Here is a 22879-nt window from a genome sequence, read left to right as displayed (position 1 = left end):
CTGTTTCCTCTTAGCTTCCTTCAACAGCTTGGGATACAATCCATCTGGCCCTGGTGATTTATCCACCTTCAAGGATGCCACTCTCTCCAGTACTGCCTCTCTCACTATGCTTATTGCATCTAATATTTCACATCTCTTTAACTAGAATGTCTGAATCACCCTTCTCTTTATTGTACAGAGACAGAAGTATTCATTGAGAACCTTGCCCATATCTTCTGAATCAACCCACAAGTTAGCATATACATTTGTGATAGGTTCTACCTTTTCCTTAGTGATTCTCTTGCTGTTAATGTATTGGTAGTCTTAGGATTTTTTAAAAAATTATCTACCAATAGATGGTTGGGTCTAGGACACTACCCTGATGAACTCCTGGAGCTGAGATGGTTGACCTCCAACTACCAAAGCCATCTTCCTTTATGCCAGGTATGACTCCAGCCAGCGGAGGGTTTTCCCCCTGCTTCCCATTGATTCCAGTTTTGCTTGGGTTCTTTACTACTAACTTGATGACAAGAGCAGGCACTCTCACCTTAACTCTGAAGTTCAGCTCTTTTCCACATTGCCAGGCAGATACCAATGCCGTAGCTGTACTGGAATAACTTGGCGAGGGGCACGGCAAGTTATGAAGCACAGGTCTTCAGTACTATTTCTGGAATATTGTCAGGGCCCATAGCCTTTACAGTCATGGAATCACAGAAAAATTCAGTGCAGAAAAGACCCTTCAGCTGAACCACTGCATGAAAGGCACCTGATCAGCCCATCTTAATCCCATTTGCCAGCACTTGACCCATAGCCTCTAATGTTAAGACATGCCAAGTGCTCTTCCAGGTACCTTTTAAAGGATGTGAGGTAACCCACCTCTACCACCCTTCCAGGCAGTGCGATCCAGACCGTATCCAAAGCCTTCGGGTATTTCTTGGAGTGAATCGAATTGGCTGAAGACTGACATCTGTGATGCTGTGGACCATCAGAGGAGGCTGAGATAGATCATCCAGTTGGCACTTCTGACTGAAGATCAGTGAAAATGATACATTTGCACTAATGTGCTGGGCTCCTCCATCATTGAGGATGGGGATATTGGTGGGGCATCCTTCCCCAATTTTAATTGTCCACCATTATTCACAGCTTGACGTGGCAGGACTGCAGAGCTTAGATCTGATCCATTGGTTGTGGAGTCGCTTAGCTCCGTCTATTACTTGCTGCTTATGATGTTTGGCACACAAGTAATCCTGTGTTGGAGCTTCACCAAGTTGACGCCTACAGTTGTAAGTCTTGTGACTGTCATAAGCTTTCGTTTTCTGCTTTATCTTGGCCTGTGTTCTGGATAACCAGGATGTTCTAGATTTGGCAATCCCATCCTATTTGTTTGTGGGGACATGTCTACAATGTGCCTGTAGAATTTTGCCTTTGAATATCTCCCACAGCTGTATCCAGTCCACTCTTACCAGCTCATCTCTCAGCTTTGTAAAAGCTGTCTTCCCCCAGTTTAGACCTTTTACCCTATTTTATCATTGCCCTTTTCCATAATAATGTTACATCTAATTATATTATGGTTACTGTCTCCAAAGTGGTTTCCAACTGCTACTTCTTCCACTTACCAGCTTCATTTCCTAAGACTAAATGTAGAATTGCACCCCCTCTCATTGGGCTTGTTACGTGCTGGCTAAAAAAGGTCTCTTGAATGCAGTTCAAGAATTTTCTGTCCTTCACATTGTTAATATCCCAATTGATATTGGGGTAGTTGAAGTCCCCACAGTTACTGCTCTGTTGTTTTTGTGGTGAATCTTTCTTCCTTCCACTATTTGGGGATTTATAGTATAGTCCTAGCAGTATGGCAGCCCCTTTTTTATTTCTGAGCTCTACCCGTATGGCCTCATTTGATTTTTGTTTAATATATCACCCTCCCGACAACTGTAATTGATTCCTTAGACCTCCACCTTATTTATCCGTTCCCTATTTTTCCTGAAAATATCATAACCAGGGCTGTTGAGCTTCCATTTTTGCTCCACCTTAAGGTATGTTTTTGTTAAAGATGCTACAGCTCTTCGGGGGGGTTTAAACTAATTTGTCAGGGGGATGGGAAAACGAGCTGTAGTCCAGAAGCCAGTGTTGAGAGTAATGAGGTACTGAGGAGAGTATCAAGGTCGCAAGAGTGTACCGGCAGACAGAAAGGTGGGTTGAAGTGTGTCTACTTCAATGCAAGGAGCATCCGGAATAAGGTAGGTGAACTTGGAGCGTGGATTGGTACTTGGGACTACGATGCTGTGGCCATTACGGAGACATGGTTAGAACAGGGACAGGAATGATTGTTGGAAGTTCCGGGGTATAGTTGTTTCAGTAAGAGTAAGGAACGTGGTAAAAGAGGTGGAGGAGTAGCATTGTTAATCAAGGATAATTTAACGGCTGCAGAAAGGCAGTTTGAAGGGGATCTGCCTCCTGAGGTAATATGGGCCGAAGTTAGAAATAGGACAGGAGCGGTCAAGTTTTCTATAGGCCCCCAAATAGTAATACAGATGTGGAGGAAGAAATTAAGAACAGATTATGGATAGGTGTGGAGGTCTTGGGGCAGTTTAAAAATGTACTCCCCTTCTCAGCAAGCACTCACTTAGCAATTACTGCGCTCTGCACGAGAACACCTCAGGGAAAAGAAAAACTACTTACCAGTCACCAGCCAGTCACTTACCTGCAGGCTGTGACGTCAAGGTTTAACTTCTTTCTACTTCTACCTGCCCTCGAGTCTCCCTCTTGATCATTACTTGGCTGGGATCCTTACAATGATTGTTTTTTTTTGGTTAGATGAGGTAGGGAGGGAAACATTGAAGAAGTGTTTGGGGATTAACTGTCACTTGACACCAGCTGCTCCACAAACCACCTTCTGGACAGTGACCACAATGCACTGATGTAAATTTTCCCCACAACAGCCAATCAGCAGCTCTGCTCTGCTGCCCTCTGCTGGATGCTTGCCTTCATTTGAACACGAAGGGTGTCTTGCTCAGGTACACGTTGTGGATACAGTGACCGCAATGCACTGATGCAAATTTTCCCCGCAACAGCCAATCAGCAGCTCCGCTCTGCTGCCCTCTGCTGGATGCTTGCCTTCACTTGAACACGAAGTATGTCTTGCTCAGGTACATGTTCTGGATACAGTGACCGCAATGCACTGATGCAAATTTTCCCCGCAACAGCCAATCAGCAGCTCCGCTCTGCTGCCCTCTGCTGGATATTAAGTCGCGGATGAATGAGAAGGTGGGGAATGGTGGAGCAGAATGGTATTTTAAGCAAACCGAAGCCTTAGTAGCTGCTCACAGGCAGCCCAGTGGAACAAAGGAATCCTGGATGCCTCCTCCCTTGCGCCTTGTTCCATCCCCCGAGGTGACCTCCATACGCCTGACGGTGACACATTCCAGCAAAATATTGCAGAGCTCTCAGCAAGTGTCCAAGGCAACAGAACCAATGGTCTGCTCCATGGTGCTGCTGGATGGAAGCATGGTTGTCATAGGCATTATGTTGTCAGGTGGTTGGCCATGTGTATATGGGGTATCTTTTGACTCAAGGTCAGCCTCTGGTTCCTCAAGGTGGCCTGAAGATGGTATGAACAGAAGACTGCCTTACAATGAAGGCATCATGGCTGCTGCCTGGAGAGTTGACATTCACCAGCATGATTGTCTGGACGTAATTTTACACAAACTGCACCCTTTACAGTTATTGAACATTTCTTTATTTGCATATGTGGCCCACAGAGCCACGTACATGCTGCAGTCAATGACTCCCGACACCTTGGGAATTTCGTTAACCTGACAAAGCCATTTGTCTGGTCCTGTTGCTTCTGTCTGGTTAAAGACACAATAATGAAGTCTCCTCTCTTCACAAACAGCCTCTATTACTTCTCTGATGCAGTTGAGTGCATGATCAACTAAAAGTGTATAGGACACGGCATTCACTTGACCTGTGCAGTCCAACTTGGCCGACTTTGTGCTAAATCATCTTGTGCTGGGTTTTCCAGCATTTTCTGTTTTTAATTTCAGATTTACAACATCCGCAGTATTTTTCTTTTATCTTGTGTCAAAGCTTTTGGTGCACACTAGGCTCTAGACTAACATCTTGATGAGCATGGGGAGCTGTGGAGACTTCTCACCATTTTGAGTGCCTGTAGCTTCTGCTGGCTCAGCAACACAAGAAGCCAAATGTTTCAGCCAATAGTTAAATTGAAATGTTAGCACATTACACCTGTGAAAAATATTTATGTTGATTTCTGCTATAAATGATTAACTATATTGTTATTGGGAATTTTCTGATTTCAGGCCATTAATGATTGATCCCCAAGGCCAAGCCAATAAATGGGTGAGAAATTCAGAGCGTGACAATAAACTGAGTATTGCTAAGCTGACAGACGCGGATTATATGCGAGCACTAGAGAACTGCATCCAATTTGGCACACCTCTCCTCCTGGAAAATGTTGCTGAAGAATTGGACCCTTCACTTGAGCCTCTTTTGCTCAAACAGGTTTTCAAACAAGGTATCTAATTGCTGCTGTCAGTGTAAAAACAAGTTATTTATTCAAAAACATACATCCCAAAATTTGGTGCAAGTATTTTTAGTTGTCTACTCTGAATTGCAGTAGATCGATTCAATATCATAACTTTTTTAAAAATAAATTTAGAGTACCCAATTATTTTTTCCAATTAAGGGGCAATTTAACGTGGCCAATCCACCTAACCTGCACATCTTTGGGTTGTGGGGGCGAAACCCACGCAGACACAGGGAGAATGTGCAAACTCTTCACAGACAGTGACCCAGAGCCGAGATTCGAACCCAGGTCCTCAGCGCCGTAGGCAGCAATGCTAACCACTGTGCCACCGTGCTGCCCCCGATTCGATATCATAACTGAATACTTTTTGTATTCCCATGCATCATACTTCTCAGATGAATGCATTAAGTTTTCTTTTTGCTCACCTAAACTAAGTTATGTTTGCACGAAATGGCCTGGGCTGCTTCAAGTATAATTGGTAATGGTTTGGCTCATGTCTGTCCCAGTGTCAACTCATGTATTTCTATGATACACTGGATTACCATGAGATCAGAGCAAGAATTTGAAGGCATGAAAAATTGTTTTGATGATAGAGGAACTAGCAACTCCATGTAATATCAATGGTAAATGGAAGGTTGGTGTTTCTTAGATTAAATGTTTTGTCAAAACCATGAAGGGGAGCCTCACTAATTATTCTCTTTCTCTTTGTTTTCAGGGGGTGTGGAATCTATCAAACTCGGCGAGTTGGTTATTGAATATTCAGCTGATTTCCGACTATATATAACAACGAAGCTGAGGAACCCACACTACTTGCCAGAGTTGGCAACAAAGGTTTCCCTACTCAACTTTATGATCACCCCTGAGGGGCTTGAGGACCAGCTCTTGGGGATCGTTGTTGCTAAGGAGAGGTATATCCATGCATTTAGAAAGTGCATCTTTTTACTTGACTGAAATGACAATCCAAAGTAGTTCCTTATAGAATTGTCAGCTAGGTTTCATTTCCTTACAAGCATGGCAAAACAACAACACACATTCAATTTGTGACAATAACATTTAATTAATTAGAAAAATGTATTCTCTCTTTTTTTAGCTTCTTTGATAAATGTTAACATTTATGCGTCTTTTTTTCTATAGAAGAAGACTGAATTTTTGCAGATTTGATAAATTATCTTCACAATCAACATATTTGACCAGTGGCCCATTCTTGCCCTAACTACTGAGACAAAATCCTACGGCCGTAATCATTCACTATTATAAGTAGCCACTGAGTTACTGAAGCCTTTTTTCTGAAAACTGCAAAACTCTCTTTTTCAGTCACCAATAGGTAGAATCCTCCCTTCCTTGCCATAGGTTTGCATAGGGACAAGAAGGTTGATTCCCGCTGAAAAATAGGGCCAGATTTTATGCACAATCCCGTGCAACCCGCCTCATTATTTATATACTTGTGTTCCGCGTCGAGTCTCATGATGGGATGAACAGGAAGTTTGATGCCCCACCATTATGTCCATGCACTATATTTAAGAGGCAGCCACACAGGCCTTCACTAATGGGAAGAAGGAAAGAATGAGCGGGGAAGGCAGCAAACCCACTTCAGTGAATGCCGCACTATTCCTGGATGTGTCCAGCTTCCTGAGTGTTCTTGGAGCTGCATTCATCCAGGCAACTGGAGACTATTCCATCTCACTCCTCATCTCGAAAAGACACCTCTTAGAACCTTCTCTCACACAATGCTTTCTCTCAGGCACCTTCAGCAATGATCCACTTCTCGGATTTCAATCTTTCCTTTCAGTATTCTTCTGCCTTGGATTGCCACGTGCATTCAAGCTTCCACTCAATTTCTCCGGTACCCAGCCATGCCAGCTGAATACCACTGCTTCACAGGCTGTACTAAGGTCACCAACCTTCGGAGTACTTCAGATGCCTGGCTTCTCGCTGGCCGACTTCACCAGGTCTGCACTTTTCAGCTCTGTTCTTAACTGGAAGCCTTTTTCTGCCCTTTCTTTATCTTTAGTGAACAGTACCTTTTTCAGATTCCAGTTTCTTTTGTCCCTTTGACTTCAGTCTTCCTGGGACTTTGCTTTCATTCCCTGTTTCTAGAACTGCCTGTTCTTTAATCTCTGGGACTTGCTTTCTGCATATTACTCCATTGCTCTGCCTCTCTGCTGCTGGCGGTTTCTGTGAAAGCTGCTTTCTCTCCAGTAACCAGGCTCCAACTGCTACTGGGTCCAGTTTAAAAATCTAAACTCAAAAAATGATTTCGAATTTAAAGGGGCCTCTGGTTACTAAGCAACAGTATGGACTTTCTTTACACTTCTTTGTTTTCAGATTGTGAACTCTCTAATCACAATGCAGACACAGTTTGAAATGAAATCCAAACCTACAGACATGCAAACACCTTTGTCTATCCTGAATCCAACTAAAGTTTTAATCCTTTCTTACAAAAAAGCACACAATTAAACTCACTTAAATCTATGCCTTGTTTCTAATGACCAAAAAGACAAATGCAGATTACTTAAAACTACCTGTTTCCTGACAATAGAGCTTGGCACAATGAAAAGATTAACCACATCAGCCCTTGTCAGGCAGATCCATTCCCCTGGGAGAATGGAGGTTTGCCATCATGACTTGGCTGTCCTTAATCTGCATGCCCCTTGTAGACATCCCCCTCCCTCCTTCCTCGCCTTTTCCCCTAACTGTTCCTGGAATCGATAGCCAATGGCTCAGAGTGAACGACAACCTCACCTTTGTTAGATCTTGTTGTCATGAGAACCCTCTGGACCATACCTGCTGCTGTGTGGCTTTCACCAAATAGTGAGGATTAGCATATAAGAAAACTCTCATACAGTCTCCACATCAATATCAGGGTTTCCCTCTAGGTGCCCAGATGTGCTGACCTTCAGCTCCATACACCTGAGAAGACCCTCTCCCACCTCAATGTTTTGCACCTGGACATTGAGGGTGTGGCTTTGGTCTGGAGTTGGCTCTGGCTCAGGATGGTGTGTCCTTCAATTCAAATTGTCTACACCGTCTTTTACCCTCCCCCGTCACCCACCAACTTCTCTCACTCCCATTTCTGATGATTGAACCCCACACTGCCGCTTTCACTCTTCTCTCAATAACCCTTGAGCCTACCCCCCAATAACCCCTGAGATTCCCCGCATCACCTTTAACCCTTTCACTGTTAATTTGAACATGCTTTCTCACCCCACAGAACCCATCCCAGCCAGCATTCCTATGCCTACCCTGATCCTTCCCACTCCCAGAATCATTGTCACCATCCTTGTCTCCCTCAATGACCCCTACAATGAGAATTATACCCACCATAACCAGACCCAGACACTCGCACCCTACTGTGTCCCATTTCCCTCATTCACAGCAAACATCTCTTCAAATCACTAACACCACCAGTTGTCCCTCCAGGATTTCAATGTTGATTCAACTGACCCCTCCTTTTGCAGCACCCTGCTCTCACCCCACTCCCTCCCCCTTCTCCCCCCCAACTTCTCCTCTGACCCCCCTTCTCCTCTGACCCCCCTTCTCCTCTGACCCCCCTTCTCCTCTGACCTCCCTTCTCCTCTGAACCCCCCTTCTCTGATTCCTCCTCCGCTGATCCTCCATCTCCATTGATCTCCCCCCATCTCTTCTTATCTCCCCCCTTCTCCTATGATCCCCCTTCTCTGATTTCCACACTCCCCTTCCCTGATCCCTTCCTTCTCCTCTGCAACCTCCACCAGTTCTCCTCTGATCCCCTCTTCTCCCCTGGACATCCTTCTTTCTCCTCTGGGCATTCCCCTTTCTCCTCTGATCCTCCCCCTTCTCCTCTGGGACCCTCTGGTACCCTCGGACCCTCACCCTTTCTCCTCTGGATCCCACCCATTCTCCTCTGGGTCCCACCCTTTCTCCTGTGGGTCCCACCCTTCTTTGCATCCCACCCTCTCCTCTGGATAAACCCCCCGGCACCCCTCTTTGTTTATCCTCTGCACCACCCCTCCCCTTATTCTCTCCTCCCCTATTCTCCTCTGGACTTCCTCCTCAAATTGTCAGGGAATGTAACCTGGCGCTGCGAAGCAACAGTGCTAACCACTGTGCAAACATGACAAAGGATCAGCCAGAAAATCTTGGATTGTGATCAAGGTTTCCCTAAAGGGGAAAATGTTAGTGCCTATGGAATCCAACGTTAAACTTACTTTTACAAGGAATAAAGAAGGCAACTTGGCAACAAAATGAATTAATTTCTATTCAGAAGTATTGAATTTCTGTGGAATTCTCCCAATCATCAGTTACGACTGACAGAAGATATTATACACACAGGAGTATATTAAAATATTTAATGTACAATGTACAATTATATGTTTATTCATAAAGACATTCTATGAGGCCAACGTATAGTTAGGTATAAAATCACATCCAATTATCTCCAAACAATGCAGGCAACCTGATGTAACAATGGGATTTGTATGTCGTCATTATACACAATGTGGAGTGACATCATGAACTATGCATCAGCATATAGCCTCATAGGATATGGGTATTGTATACCTAAATATACAATAATCACAAAAAATTACTGGATGAATGTATATTTAATAATACAATGGCTTTTTAAAATATGTAAATTTGTATATGATAACTTCATGAAATATGAGCCAAAAATGCTGAAAAAAATTAATTGGACATATGTTTCATCCATTTCAATAGCATTTTATAAATAGTAATTCATTTTTTGAAGTGAATTTTCTTTCTTTATTTGTTTTAAATGTTGGATTTTAACTTGCAACAGTTAAAACACCGTGTGGCATACAATGTATATGGCAGCAACTTGCATCTCCCAATATTGGTCTGAAGTGATACACACAAAAGGGTGGAATTTAATCCGGATGATAGGGGTCTCCTCTTATAGTGCGAGCGAGAGCCCCATGTTGCTTCTTTTGGGGAAGGCCCACCATATTAAGTGTCACTCAAGCACCTTCCTCAGGATCAAGGATCCTGGAGACAGTAATCCCACCCCCTGAGAGCTGCTGACTAATCAGAGGCTGGAAGCTCCTTATTTACCTCACCACCAAAGAAAAACAAGTGGTAGCTGCCAGCAGTACACGCACCTGAGACCCAGGGTCAGCAAGAAATCCAAACCACAAGTGAGTGAGGGTGGTAGGAGGGTAATGGGTAGGGTATTGCTGGCTCGTGGAGCAGGGAGTTGGAAGAAAGGACAGGAGCATGGCTATGAGCAGTTCTCCCCTTCCTAATGTTAGGTCACGCGATCAGGCACTGAGTGCCTTTGAGAGGGAATCATAGAACCCCCTCCATGGGAGCCTGCAAGCAAATTCAACAGCATTTGCTTTGAGCTTTCTGTGTAGGAGCTGCCCCACCTACCACTGGTTGAATACTAGCGCAGCAGGATGAGGCTCTTAAGTGTGGCAGAGGCAGGAAACCAATGGGGTCCTGTCCATTTAAATGTACCCCTGCTTGCAAACCTGCCTCAGGGAGGCATTCAATTCTCCTCAAATTGTGAGAATGATGCAAAGATTATTCTTCCCAAGATTTTATTTGCCCTACTTTTGTGGAAGTTGTGATCACTACGTGCCACTTTGCTACATTCCCAATCTTAGTTACGCTATTCGTGGCGGCAGCCATCGCTCAAAATTGAGAATGATGCTTGTCAGGCTTGGTGTGTCTTCGGATTAGAGGAGCCCAATTCTGGCTCCACAGGTTCTTCCGCAGTGGAGCCACAGGGGAGCCGAATTTGCAGCCTTGGGTTGGTTCCTACTCCGTCCTCTGCCGCAGCCATCCTATCTTGTAGGCAAGTCACTTAGCCTTGAAGCAGCTTGTACCTTGATGGACCAGGTGGAGCCATACTGAGTGGTCCATAGCCTTCTCCCACTCAGTGGTGGTAATGTGGCAATGTCTTGGGCATACATATCTTTATACATTTTCCTTTGGCAGCATTTTGAGTGTTGGCCAAGAAAGGGGTTGGAGAAGAGGACCTGCTGAGGGAAGTGATTTCTACACATCCAGACGCAATGGCCCATCCAGCGGAGTTGGTTCCGCAGGAACAGTGCTTCGATTCTGGTATATGGAGCTTCAATTAGGACATTAGCTTTAGTCCGCCGGTCCTCCCATTTAATCCCAGGATTCGACGCAAGCACCATTGTTGGAAATTCTCAAGAATCTTAATGTGACATCAATAAACAGTCTTTTGCTACTGTAGAGGAGCGTATTTAATGTTCCGGCCTTATTAACTCTGGACCTTTGTTGGCTTCCAACGGTCCCTGTTGTCAAAGAAATGTTGGTGCAGCTTGAAGAAGGCAACGTTGGCACATTTGAACCAATGCTGGACTTCTTCATTGATAGAAATCCCTTTGAGAGGCCACAGTAGAGATATGGAAAGTGCTACACCCACTCCCGAGTCTACATGAATGGCACAGGGGATGCTCATCTGAGCTGGGGAATGTTGGTGAAGGACCTTTGTCTTGCCGGTGTTTTAGGATGGACCAAATCTTTTATAGGAGGTGTGGAAGAGGTTAAATATCATTTACATGTCCTGTGCAGAGTGAGCCATCACGCTGCTGTCATCCACAAGCTTGAGGTCATGGATGCTCTGGTAGTCAATTTTGTTTCTGCCCAGAAACGGCCAAGGTTGAAAAGCTCCCTGTCCATACAATACTGTGTAGTAGTTAATCTCGGATGAGGTGGACGCTGACAATCAGCTAAATGGTAAACAAGGTGGAGCAATGACACAACATTTTTTAACCCCAGTCAGGATGTGAAAAATGTCAGTTTCAGATCCCCCACTCAGGATGGTGGTGGTCATGTTGTCATGCAGGAGTCTCAGGATAATGATAAATTTCAACGGGCAACCAAAGCATTGGAGAATGATCTACAGTGCTCCACAATTTAAAGAATCAAACGCCTTGGTCAGGTTGGTTAAGACGAGGAACAATTCTTGGTTTTGCTCCATATCATTTTCTTGGCTCTGCCTAGCCACCAAAACCATATCCACAGTACCCAAGACCATTGGAGGCCTCATTGGGTGTCTGGGAGGATCTCCTCAGCGACAGGACAAAGACTGTTCAAGAAGATGAAGGCCAAGATCTTACCCGCGATGGACAGGATGGAAAACCACCTGTAGTTTCCACATGCTATTTTATGCTAATATGGCAATGCTGTCTATTGTTGATGAAAAAGCATGACCCACTGTTCCACCACACGTCTTAAATATATATTGGTTCATTAGAAACTTTTGGTTGGTAAAAGGCACTGAAGGTCATGTACTTTTCATGTATTGATATTTCTGCTTGTGGGATCTGACTGTGCACAAGTTGATTTCTATATTACAATGGTGTACTCTATTGTACACAGTACTCTATTGACTTTGAAGGGTGTGGGGAAAGGGATGTTTACTCTTGGTACCCCATAGTTTTGCCAAGTTACATTGTGAGTTTGTGAGAAGTGCTATATAAATACTGTAGTGAGGCCCCTCTGAGTTCCATCTACAGTACCAAAAGAAATTAAACAGTATTCTACTTAATGGAATATCAAATTTTAACTGTTGCATATTATGCTTTTACAAATTTTATGAATAAAGAAATGTTTAAAGAAAAAAATGCTTTCAATTTGTTTGACCAGGCCTGAGCTGGAGGAAGAGAGGAATGCTCTGATACTGCAGTCTGCATCTAATAAGAAGCAGTTGAAGGAAATTGAAGATAAAATTCTTGAGACCCTTGAGGGCTCTGAGGGAAACATTCTGGAAGATGAGAGTGCCATTAAAATCCTGGACTCTGCCAAAATTGTGTCCAATGAGATTAGCAAGAAACAGCAGGTAAGAATCTGATGAAGTGTATGTTTAAGTCGCTATATTTAGTGCTTATTTGTGAAAGTCACTGGATGCTGGATTTTTGTTTGAGAAACCTGTTTTCCTCGTGAATTTTGTAACTTGCTCCATTGAATTATTGGTGGGCTATTTAACAGCTGCATAGAGTTGGAGTGAGGAGAAAAATATAGGAACAGAACAAATTTGCAACACAGAAGGAGGCTATTTGGCCCATCTTGAATTTGCCAGCCAAGAAAGAGTTATTGAGTCAAGTCCCACTTTCCAGCTCTTGGCCGTGAGCCCTGTAGGATAGAGCACTTAAAGTGCAAATCCAGATACATTTTAAATTATTTTGAGGGTTTCCACCTTTACCCCTTACAGACAGTGGGTTCCAGACTCCCAGGCTCTGGGCAAAAGTATTGCTTGGAATCCTCCTGCCAAACTTTAAATCTGTCACCTCTGGTTTTTGATCTCTATGCTAACATAAATAGATACTTCTTATTCCCTCGATCAAGGCCCTTCATAATTTTATAAATTTCAATTAAATCTCCCTCCAGCCTCCTCTATCACAAAGAAAACAATTCCACCAACCTAGTCAATGTTTCCTCATTGCTAAAATTCTCCATTCCTAGTAACATCCTCTTAAATCAGCTCTGCGTTTTCCCCAATGCGATCACATCCTTCCTATAATGCAGTGACCAGAGCTGTATGGAGCACTTTAACTCTGGCCCAACTAGTGTATTGTACATTTAAAGCATAACCTCCCTCCTCATTTACTGTATCCTTCATCTAATAAAATGATAAAATGGTGCACACCCTCCCACGCCGCTCAAGCCCGCAATCTCGATGAGAAATCAGAATATCTTTTCTGCCCTATTTTCGATTGCGCACCAAGGTACAAATCCCTCAACTCTAGCAGCGTGCGAGACACCAATGACCCATCACAACAGCCCCCCTTTGGATACCAGATCCATCTGCACCCATGTAGGAGCGAAGAAAGGAAATTCTCACAAAAACTAAAGAAAATGCACAAAACCCCAATTCTAAGTGGAGTTGCATACATACCACACAACACAACTTAACTTCAATCCCAGGCCCAGAGCTGAACTAACGTTATTCCATGAACTTGTCAAAAAGGACTGACAACAACATATAGAGGACTGGCAATCAACTATAATGTTGGATTATAATCAAGGGCCTCCCAAGAAAGAAAAAAGAAAGCGAGGGCTAGAACTACCAGAACTAACCCATAGGATAGCAAGGGAGCAGGAACCCACCCAGGGCCCGTACTACCCCATCGCCCACCGAGCAACCACCAATGAAGAAGTGAACAGACTGCTCAATCAATCAAGAAGGCATCCCACCCTAGGGGGCAATAGGGGATAACAGGATATCCACCAAAGCATGGGACTTGACTCATCCCTAGGTCACCATGCACCAAAGCAAAATTGCTACTATTTAACCTTTTTATCAACTATAATACCCTGATAAATCTGTTTTGTACTCAATCCAAGACCAATGTGTCCTTGAGATGTGGTATCCAAAACTAAACACTGCACTCCCCGTGGCGTCGGAGTAAAGTTCCATCCAAATGAAACATAACTTCCTCCCTTTTTTCTTCCAGCCCTTTTGGGATAAAGGCATTCTGTTAGTATTATTGATTTCTCTTTGTACCTGAACCTATGAGTGATTTGTGCACCTCAACACCCAAATCCTGTTTTTCATCCACAGTTTCTAGTTTCCGACCATTAAAAAGACGATTTCTCTTTCTTCAAACGAAAGTGAATTACCTCACACTATCCCACATTAAACACTATTGCCGCAGTTGTGCTGCCTCACTTAATTTTTTTATGTAACATTCTGATCCCATCTTACTATTCCTCCTAACTTAGCGTCATCTCTAATCTTGGATATATAGCTTGTATTCCTTCATCCATGTCATTCATATATGTGATGAAAGATGGACCCCTGAACAAGCCCCTGAAACATAGAGTCATAGAGGTTTACAGCATGGAAACAGGCCCTTTGGCCCAACCTGTCCATGCCACCCAGTTTTTACCACTAAGCTAGTCCCAATTCCCCGCATTTGGCCCATATCCCTCTATACCCATTTAACTGTTTAAATGCTCTTTAAAATACAAAATTGTACCCGCCTCTACTACTGCCTCTGGCAGCTCTTCCAGACACTCACCACCCTCTGTGCGAAATAATTGCCTCTCTAGACTCTTTTGTATCTCTTTCCTCTCACCGTAAACCTATGCCCTCTAGTTTTAGACTCCCCTACCTTTGGGAAAATACGTTGACTATCGACCTTATCCATACCCCTCATTATTTTATAGATCTCTTTAAGATCACCCCAAAGCCTCCTACACTCCAGGAAAAAAAGTCCCAGCCTATCCAGCCTCTCCTTATAACTCAAACCATAAATCCCGGTTGCATCTGAGTAAATCTTTTCTGCACTCTTTCTAGTTTAATAGGGGAAGGGAGGAATTGAACATTAAAGTCGGAATGTTATTTTTCAGTTATACAGGGCATTGGTGAGAGTGCATCTCAAATACTGTGTACAGTTTTGGCCTCCTGATTTAAGAAAAAATGTAAATGCATTAAAAGTCGTTCAGAACACTTTTCCTAGATTGATACCTGGAACAAATGGGTTGTCTTATGGGAATAGGTTGGAAGGGCTGGGTTTGTTTCCACTAGAGGCTAGAAGAGTGAGGGGTGATTTGATTAAACTATATAAAATCTTGACACGGTGTATATTGAAAGGATGTTTCCTCTTGTGCATGAGTCCAGAACTAGGAGGAACTTTTTTAAAATTAGGAGTTGCCCTTATAGGACAGAGATGAGGAGAAATATTTACTCAGACTTGTGCGACTTTGGAGCTCCCTGACTCAAGGCAGTGAAGGTGGTATAATTCAATATTCTTAAGACGGAGGTAGATAGATTCTTGTTGGGCAAGCGAATCAAAGGTAGATGGGAAATGTAGAACTCAACACAAACAAATCAGTCATGATCTTTGTGGTGAATGTGATTCACACTATATATAGTTGCCAATATCACTCCATGTATATATGTTCGTTATCTACCCGTTGTAAGATCAATGCTGTATATAGTTGCCAATATAACTTTGTGTATATATGTTCACTATCCACCATTGTAAGTGCAGTTGCACTATCCGACCACCAGGGGGAGTCGCTCTGGGAGTACGCGAGAGTTTGTACTGGGCTCCTCCCTTGGCTCCGCCCAGGACTCCTCCCCCTGGGACCTATGTATAAAGATCAGTGCCTTAGAGCCAGCCTGCCAGTTCATCTGAAGTTCAACGACAAATAGGCTGGCTCTGTTGCAAGTGTATTAAAGCCTCTGTTCAGATCCAACTACACGTGTTCGCTGAATTGATGGTTCCATCAATCTTAAATTGCAGAGCAAGCTTGAGGGGCTGAATGGCCTACTTCTGCTCCTATTTTATATATTCGGAACTATTTTCCTAATATTCAATATAGTCTCATCTGCAAACATCTTTAACAAGTCAACGTTCTTTGGGAGTGGGCCCACATTTTTTTCTTAATATATTTATAAGCACTTCATTGTTCACTCTCAGATGGGTATTTTTGTCCTTACTGCCTCGTTGTACCCGTTATTACTTATTTGTATTGCTTTTGTTGTTAGAATAGCTCTCCTGGTCTGCTGGATTTCTATCATTTCTTACATTTGTGTAAATCTTTTATTTTAACTGAATACTATTTTCTACTTTGTTTATTGACCCGTCGTACAACTTGTCTTTTATGAGGTATTTAATAATTTTGTATCATACCAAATATTTCTTTGACTGCTGCCCACTGTTTGTTTGCAGGTTTGCCCATTAACAGCTCAGTCCAGTTGACTGTGGCCAATTTATTTATCATCCATTTGAAGTTTACCTCACTTAAACTTAAAATCTTGGTTTTTGAATCCTGCTTTTCCCTCTCAAACCTATTATTGAATTCAATAATATTTGGCCACCATTTACAGGATGTCTTTTACACATAGATTGATAACTAATTCTGCTATGTTACTCATCTAAGTGTCCCACAAAGAAGGTGTGAGTGATAACCGCTGGCACAGTTACGACCAGAATCTTCCGCTGTTTAGTATCCTTTGTTCACTCTATATTGATTATTTATTATCTGTTTCAGATTGCTGAAAGAACTGAACTGAAGATTGCGGAATCTCGAGAAGGGTACAGAGCAATTGCTAAGCATTCTGCTATCCTTTTCTTCAGCATTGCAGACCTAGCCAACATTGACCCTATGTACCAGTACTCCCTGAGCTGGTTCGTCATGCTCTACGTCCATTCTATCCATGACAGGTAGGAATATCAGAACTATAGGAAATTTCTGTAGTTTTAAGCATGTTACAAAGAATCTCAAGTATTTGAAGGACTGGGAGCCTGCTTTCCTAACCAGACGCAATGTACAGGCTAGGCATAGAGGATAGAAGAGAGATCAGGAATGGAATTGGGTTGGTGGGAAACAGGGATATCTCAAGAGTAATAAATGTTTTAGAACCTTGCAAACTATAGAGTTGCCATGGGCAAGTGTAATCAGCAAGTTGACCTTTTAAGTTGTTGTTATGATGGTGATTGACATGAATAAAACCAGACCATTAGTTATAAGAGCCTGTGTCTATTCCTTATACGTTAAATAGATGAGGTACAGGCAATAGATATTGCAGTCCAAGTTCATCTAATCACCTCAGTTTCATGACATCACTGCAAGAGTTCCTCAATGTAGTGTCCTAGGCCCATCCAACTTCAGCTGCATCAACAATAACCTTCCTTCCATCATAAGGTCATAAGTTGCGATGTTCGCTGATGATTGAACTATGTTCAGCATCATTCTTGACTCCTCAGATACCAAAGTAGTCCGGGTCCAGGTGCAGCAAAACCTGGACAATATTCAGGATTGGGCTGACAAGTGGCAAGTAGTTTTTTATTCATTCAAGGGATGTGGGCTACGCTGGCTCGGCCAACATTTATTGCCCATCCATAATTGCCCTTGGGAAGATGGTGGTGTGCTGCCTTCTTGAACGGCAGTCCATGTGGCATAGATACGCCCACAAGTGCCAGCCAATGACCATCTCCAACAAGAGAGAATCTAACCATCGCTCCTTGACATTCAATGACATTACCTTCGCTGAATTCCCCCACTAGCAACATCCTTAAAGTTACCATTGACCAGAAACTGAACTGAACTAGCCATATAAATGCTTTGGCTGCAAGAACAAGTCAGAGTCTAGGAATCCTGTGGCAAGTAACTCACCATCTGACTCCTCAAAGCCTGTCCACCATCTACAAGGAGTGTGATGGAATACACTCCACGTACCTGGTTGAATACAGCTCCAACAACACTGAAGAAGCTCGACACCATCCAAGAAAAGCTTGTTTGATTGACACCCTTTCCATAAATCTTCACCCCCTCCACCATCGACGAACAGTGGCAGCAGTGCATAGTAGGAACTCAACAAGGCTCCTTAGGCAGCATCTTCCAAACCTAAAACCACTGCCAACTAGAAGGACAAGAGCAGCAGAGACATGGGAACACCATCACTAGAGATTCCCCTCCAGGTCACATACCATCCTGACTTGGAAATACATTGCCATTCCTTCGCTATCACTGGATCAAAACCCTGGAACTTCCTTTCTAACAGGACTGTGAGTATATCTACACCACAGGGAGTGCAGCGGTTCAAGAAGGCAGCTCATCACCACCTTCAATAAATACTGATCTAGCCAGTGACGCCCACATCCCATAAAAAATACGATTTTTAAAAAAGTTCTCTGAATTTCTGCAATGCATAAATAATCTATGATTGTACTGCATCTTCAAATAGTTGTAGCTATAATGCATGTATATCACCAGATAGGAAATGATGTAATGTATCACATGATTGTTAGTTTGTAGTCTACCATGTGTGTAGTTGTCTAAGTAAGAGGTGTTATCAAGAGCTCTCCAAGATTTTGCATGTGCTACTTTGAGCTGGATTTTCATCTTAGAAGCAGGTAGCTGGAGTCAGGAAATTTTCTGGCTTCATGCATCTACTTCAGGGACAGGTGGGATAGGTACCTTCAATGATACGATTTTCACTCATGAGGAGTAAGCATGGAATTGAGTCAAGCCTCCCGTCCCCTGACACAGATCAGAGGCAAGACTGCCAAGTACCAAAATGGTCTGGTTAAAAGGACTGCCTTGGTTCTCCTGGACTGCATTCCAGTTGTGGTGTTAGATATCAGAACCTCATCCAGCATTCCCCCCCCCCCCCCCAAACACTCATTCTCCATGCCCCATCCGGACTCACTCATGTCACGCCATGCTCCTCCACTCATCTCTAGTGACACTTATACCATTCATGTCAGCATATACCTATCTACTCATCCCCATTCCCCTTATGGTGCCTATACCAACAGTGCCAATTCATTCCGGCTCATCAGCCTTGACCTATCCCGATGGCCCCTTATAATACCTGTGTCAACTCATGACCCACCACAAAATGCCCTTATACCCTCCATGTCAACTCACCTAGTAGCCATTATGGGGGCTGGTTTAGCTCACTCAGCTAAATCGCTGGCTTTTAAAGCAGACCAAGCAGGCCAGCAGCACAGTTTGATTCCCGTACCAGCCTCCCCGAACAGGCGCCGGAATGTGGCGACTAGGGGCTTTTCACAGTAACTTCATTGAAGCCTACTCGTGACAATAAGCGATTTTCATTTTTTCATTTCATGGCAGATCTCAGGATCCATGCTGAGATGAAATAAACAAGGTTCTAAGTATTTATTACAGACTTCACAACATTTAAAAGTCACAAAAGCGCATTCAATCCATTTAAATCCCCTCAAATACTTAATCCTCTATTAAAACAAACATTTGTATTCATATCGCACATTAAAGACTCTAATCCCTTAATAACATATTAAACTGTCGACCAAGCTGTGAATTTAAAGTCCCCCATTATGATAATGGCATGTGGTAGAAGCAGACAAGCAGCAATTATGGGCAGCGCGGTAGCATTGTGGATAGCACAATCGCTTCACAGCTTCAGGGTCCCAGGTTCGATTCCGGCTTGGGTCACTGTCTGTGCGGAGTCTGTACATCCTCCCCGTGTGTGCGTGGGTTTCCTCCGGGTGCTTCGGTTTCCTCCCACAGTCCAAAGATGTGCAGGTTAGGTGGATTGGCCATGATAAATTGCCCTTAGTGTCCAAAATTGCCCTTAGTGTTGGGTGGGGTTACTGGGTTATGGGGATAGGGTGGAGTTGTTGACCTTGGGTAGGGTGCTCTTTCCAAGAGCCGGTGCAGACCCGATGGGCTGAATGGCCTCCTTCTGCACTGTAAATTCTATATAAAATTTAAAAAAATTATGCTATAATTATCACTTTTAGAATTATGTCAACAACGATCTACTAAAATTGATAGAAAGAATAACCAAAATTCTCTGGCCATTGGGATATTCATTTCCTGCTGGCAGCGCATCTCCAACCATAGGTTTCCTGGCAGAGTGGGATAGCTTCTGTAGGAAATTCCACTGACAAGAGACAGGAAGACAGAATCCCATCGCCAGTGATCACACGGTCAGGGGACCGGAGAATCCCGCCCAATAGGAGCAACAGGTAGCACAGTGCTTAGCACAGTTGCTTCACAGATCTAGGATCCCAGGTTTGATTCCCGGCTTTCGCAACTATCTGCGTGGAGTTTGCACATTCTCCCCGTGTCTGCATGGGTTCCCTCAAGGTGCTCCAGTTTCCTCCCACAGTCTAAAGATGTTACGTGTTACACAGGTTACGTGATTGGCTATGCTAAGTTGCCATTTGTGTCCAAAAAGATTAGGTGGGTTTACTGAGTTACGGGGATAGGTTGGAAGTGTGGGCTTAAGTGGGGTGCTCTTTCCAAGGGCCGGTGCAGACTCGATGGGCCGAATGGCCTCCTTCTGCACTGTAACGTCTATGATTCTATTCCTAATGTATTTTCACTCTCTCAAACAGAGGCAGGCAACTCTGTCCAAAATTCAAAAGGCAGGGGATTTAAATAATTGGACAGTTTGACAGTTCTACAGATCTTATCAGCTCTTCATAAGCATTTACCCCTCAAACTTCAGGAATCTTCACTGCGTCTTGAGGCCATTACTGAAGTGAAAATCAGATCTGCATTGAATTTAAATTTTCACCTGTGCACTTCAGCCTCCTTTCCCCTGCCCTGAAAATGGGATTTGCCAGAAGTGGGATGGGACTTCCAGACTTTGGTCCCTTTGCCAATTTTAAAGGTCCTTGGAGTCTTATCAACTCCAAATTCCCAGGCAAAAGAGATTGGGATTGCAGATGAGAAGGGGTACCAAAGCAGAACATTGCCAGCAATTCAGGGGGAATACACAGTATGCATCAAAAGGAAGAGTCGCTAGAGTGTGCCATGCACACAATGGCTGACACATAAAGTGGGTGAAAATCAGTACTTCAATTAGATTTTGGTTTATTGAAAGATAAGGGGCGGAATTCTCTGACCCCCCGCGAGGTCAGGGAATTGCCCGGGGCTGGCGTAAATCCCGCCCCCGCCATGGCCGGAATTCTCTGCCACCTGGGAATCGGCGGGAGTGGGAATCACACCCCGCCGATCAGCGTACCCCCCGCGGCGATTCTCCGGCCCACGATGGGCCAAAGTCCCGCCGCTGACAGGCCGACCCCGCCGACGTGGTTTAAACCACCTCTGGTGCCGACAGGATTGGCGCGCGCGAGCGGTCCCCCGGGGTCCTGGGGGGGGCACCGATCGGCGGGCAGGCCTGTGCCGTGGGGGCACTCTTTTTCTTCCTCTGCCGCCACGGTCTCCACCATGGCGGAGGCGAAACAGACCCCCCCTACCGCGCATGCGCCGGTGGTGACGTCAGCGGCCGCTGACGCACCGGCACATGCGCGGACCAGCGAAGGCCTTTCGACCAGCCCCGACGCCGGGCGGCGTAGTGCCAAAGGCAGTTGGCTCCAGTTTTGGCGCCAGTCGGAGTAGCGGAAACCACTCCGGCGCGGGCCTAGCCCCTAAAGGTGCGGAGAATTCCGCACCTTTAGGGAGGCCCGACGCCGGAGTGGTTGGTGCCACTCCGCTACGCTGGGACCCCACGCCCCGCCGGGTAGGGGAGAATCCCGGCCAAGAAGTTATCTTCAAACGTTTAGTAGGTAATAGTATACAAATATGCAAAGCAAAACAAAGTGCAAATCCTGCAGATCTGAAACAAAAATGCCCTCATTAACATATTTACAGAGTAAAGACAAGTTATAAATTTGAGTATTACAGAGGTCCCTGCAGGGGTCCCCCTATTACAGGGGTTCCTGGGGGGGTCTTCCTATTTCAGGGGTCCCTGGGCGCTCCCCCTTATACAGGGGTCCCTGGGGGGGAGGGGGGGTCCCCCTATTACAGGGGTCCCCCCTATTACAGGGGTCCCCCCTATTACAGTAGTCCCTGGAGGGGTCCCCCCATTACAGGTAGAGGAGGCATGGGCAGGCAGTGCATTGTTGGGGGAGTGGTGGGGGGTGGCCCTCAGATGGCCTCCACCATCGTGGCCCAGGCATGGTGAACCTTGCCAGGGCCAAGGTGGGAATGGTTGCCCCCCAGCCCACCGTGAGGTCCACCACACCAGGGTCATGCTGGTAAAGACCACAAGTGATCTGTACCCAAGAGATTCCCTGCTACAGGGACCGGGGAATCAGGGGAAGATGGAGCATTGGGTGCCGGGCTCGCTAAATAATCATTAATTTACATGCTCCTGCTGGCGTGCAACATGGACCTCATTTCCACCATCATCGGGGGGTTGGAGTATCGAGTTCGGAGCCCAATTCTCTGTCCCAACTGGGTTCACATTCCGGGTGTCCCAGGACAGAGAATCCCGCCCTAAATATTAACAGTGCTGAAAAGTGAGAATGTGAAATAGCCACAAAAGAAGCAAATTAGAATAGATTACTGATGAATTCTTTGGCATCATAAAGGTGAAAGGTAAAGGAAAATGCTCTTTTTTGAAAACATATACGGTGTAATCCAATGGCTATGCTGCACCCGAAATTGTGACATCTGATATAATCATTTTCTGGCAAATATGCATATTAGTGCGAGACAGCTAATCTCACTTTAACGTGCAGATTCCTGAGGTACCCGAGGCGTTAGGATCTATCCCCTTCACCTCGGAGACCGTGGGCAAGCGCCATTCAGAACTGGTCCCCACAAACGGCACTTGTTGGGGCCTGCCAGGGGATCGGAGGCCCCCAGGCGCACCGTGTCCTTAGGGCACTGTGATACCCTTGCACTGCTGATGCCACCTGGACACCATGGCACTGCCAGCCTGGCACCCTGGGCATTCTACCTGGATGCTAGCCTGGGATTGCCAGCATTACTGAGTGGTTCCGGGAAGCAGGGCTCTTCAGTGTAGAAAAGGGAGCTATGTGTGGCCTTGGCCACGCGTTCCCCGCTGAGGCCCCTTATTGAATGTGAGTGGCATTGTAAAGCCGTGTGTTTCTCAGCATTGCAAGTGCCAGGAAACATGTG

At 44.8% G+C, this 22879-nt stretch overlaps 1 protein-coding gene across 1 annotated transcript in view; it reads left to right on the top strand.

The window, feature by feature from the left end:
* dnah12 (dynein, axonemal, heavy chain 12) overlaps window positions 1-22879 on the top strand; it is a 385091-nt gene that overhangs the window by 319288 nt on the left and 42924 nt on the right. Inside the window, exons 56-59 of the mRNA XM_038812830.1 lie at window positions 4299-4513; window positions 5241-5433; window positions 12149-12341; window positions 16505-16677. Of these exons, the coding sequence (XP_038668758.1) occupies window positions 4299-4513; window positions 5241-5433; window positions 12149-12341; window positions 16505-16677 (774 nt within the window). The remainder of the gene's footprint in view (window positions 1-4298; window positions 4514-5240; window positions 5434-12148; window positions 12342-16504; window positions 16678-22879) is intronic.

Source organism: Scyliorhinus canicula, chromosome 11, assembly GCF_902713615.1.
Source record: "Scyliorhinus canicula chromosome 11, sScyCan1.1, whole genome shotgun sequence".
NCBI lineage: Eukaryota > Metazoa > Chordata > Chondrichthyes > Carcharhiniformes > Scyliorhinidae > Scyliorhinus > Scyliorhinus canicula.
This window is presented reverse-complemented; position numbering and strand designations above follow the sequence as displayed.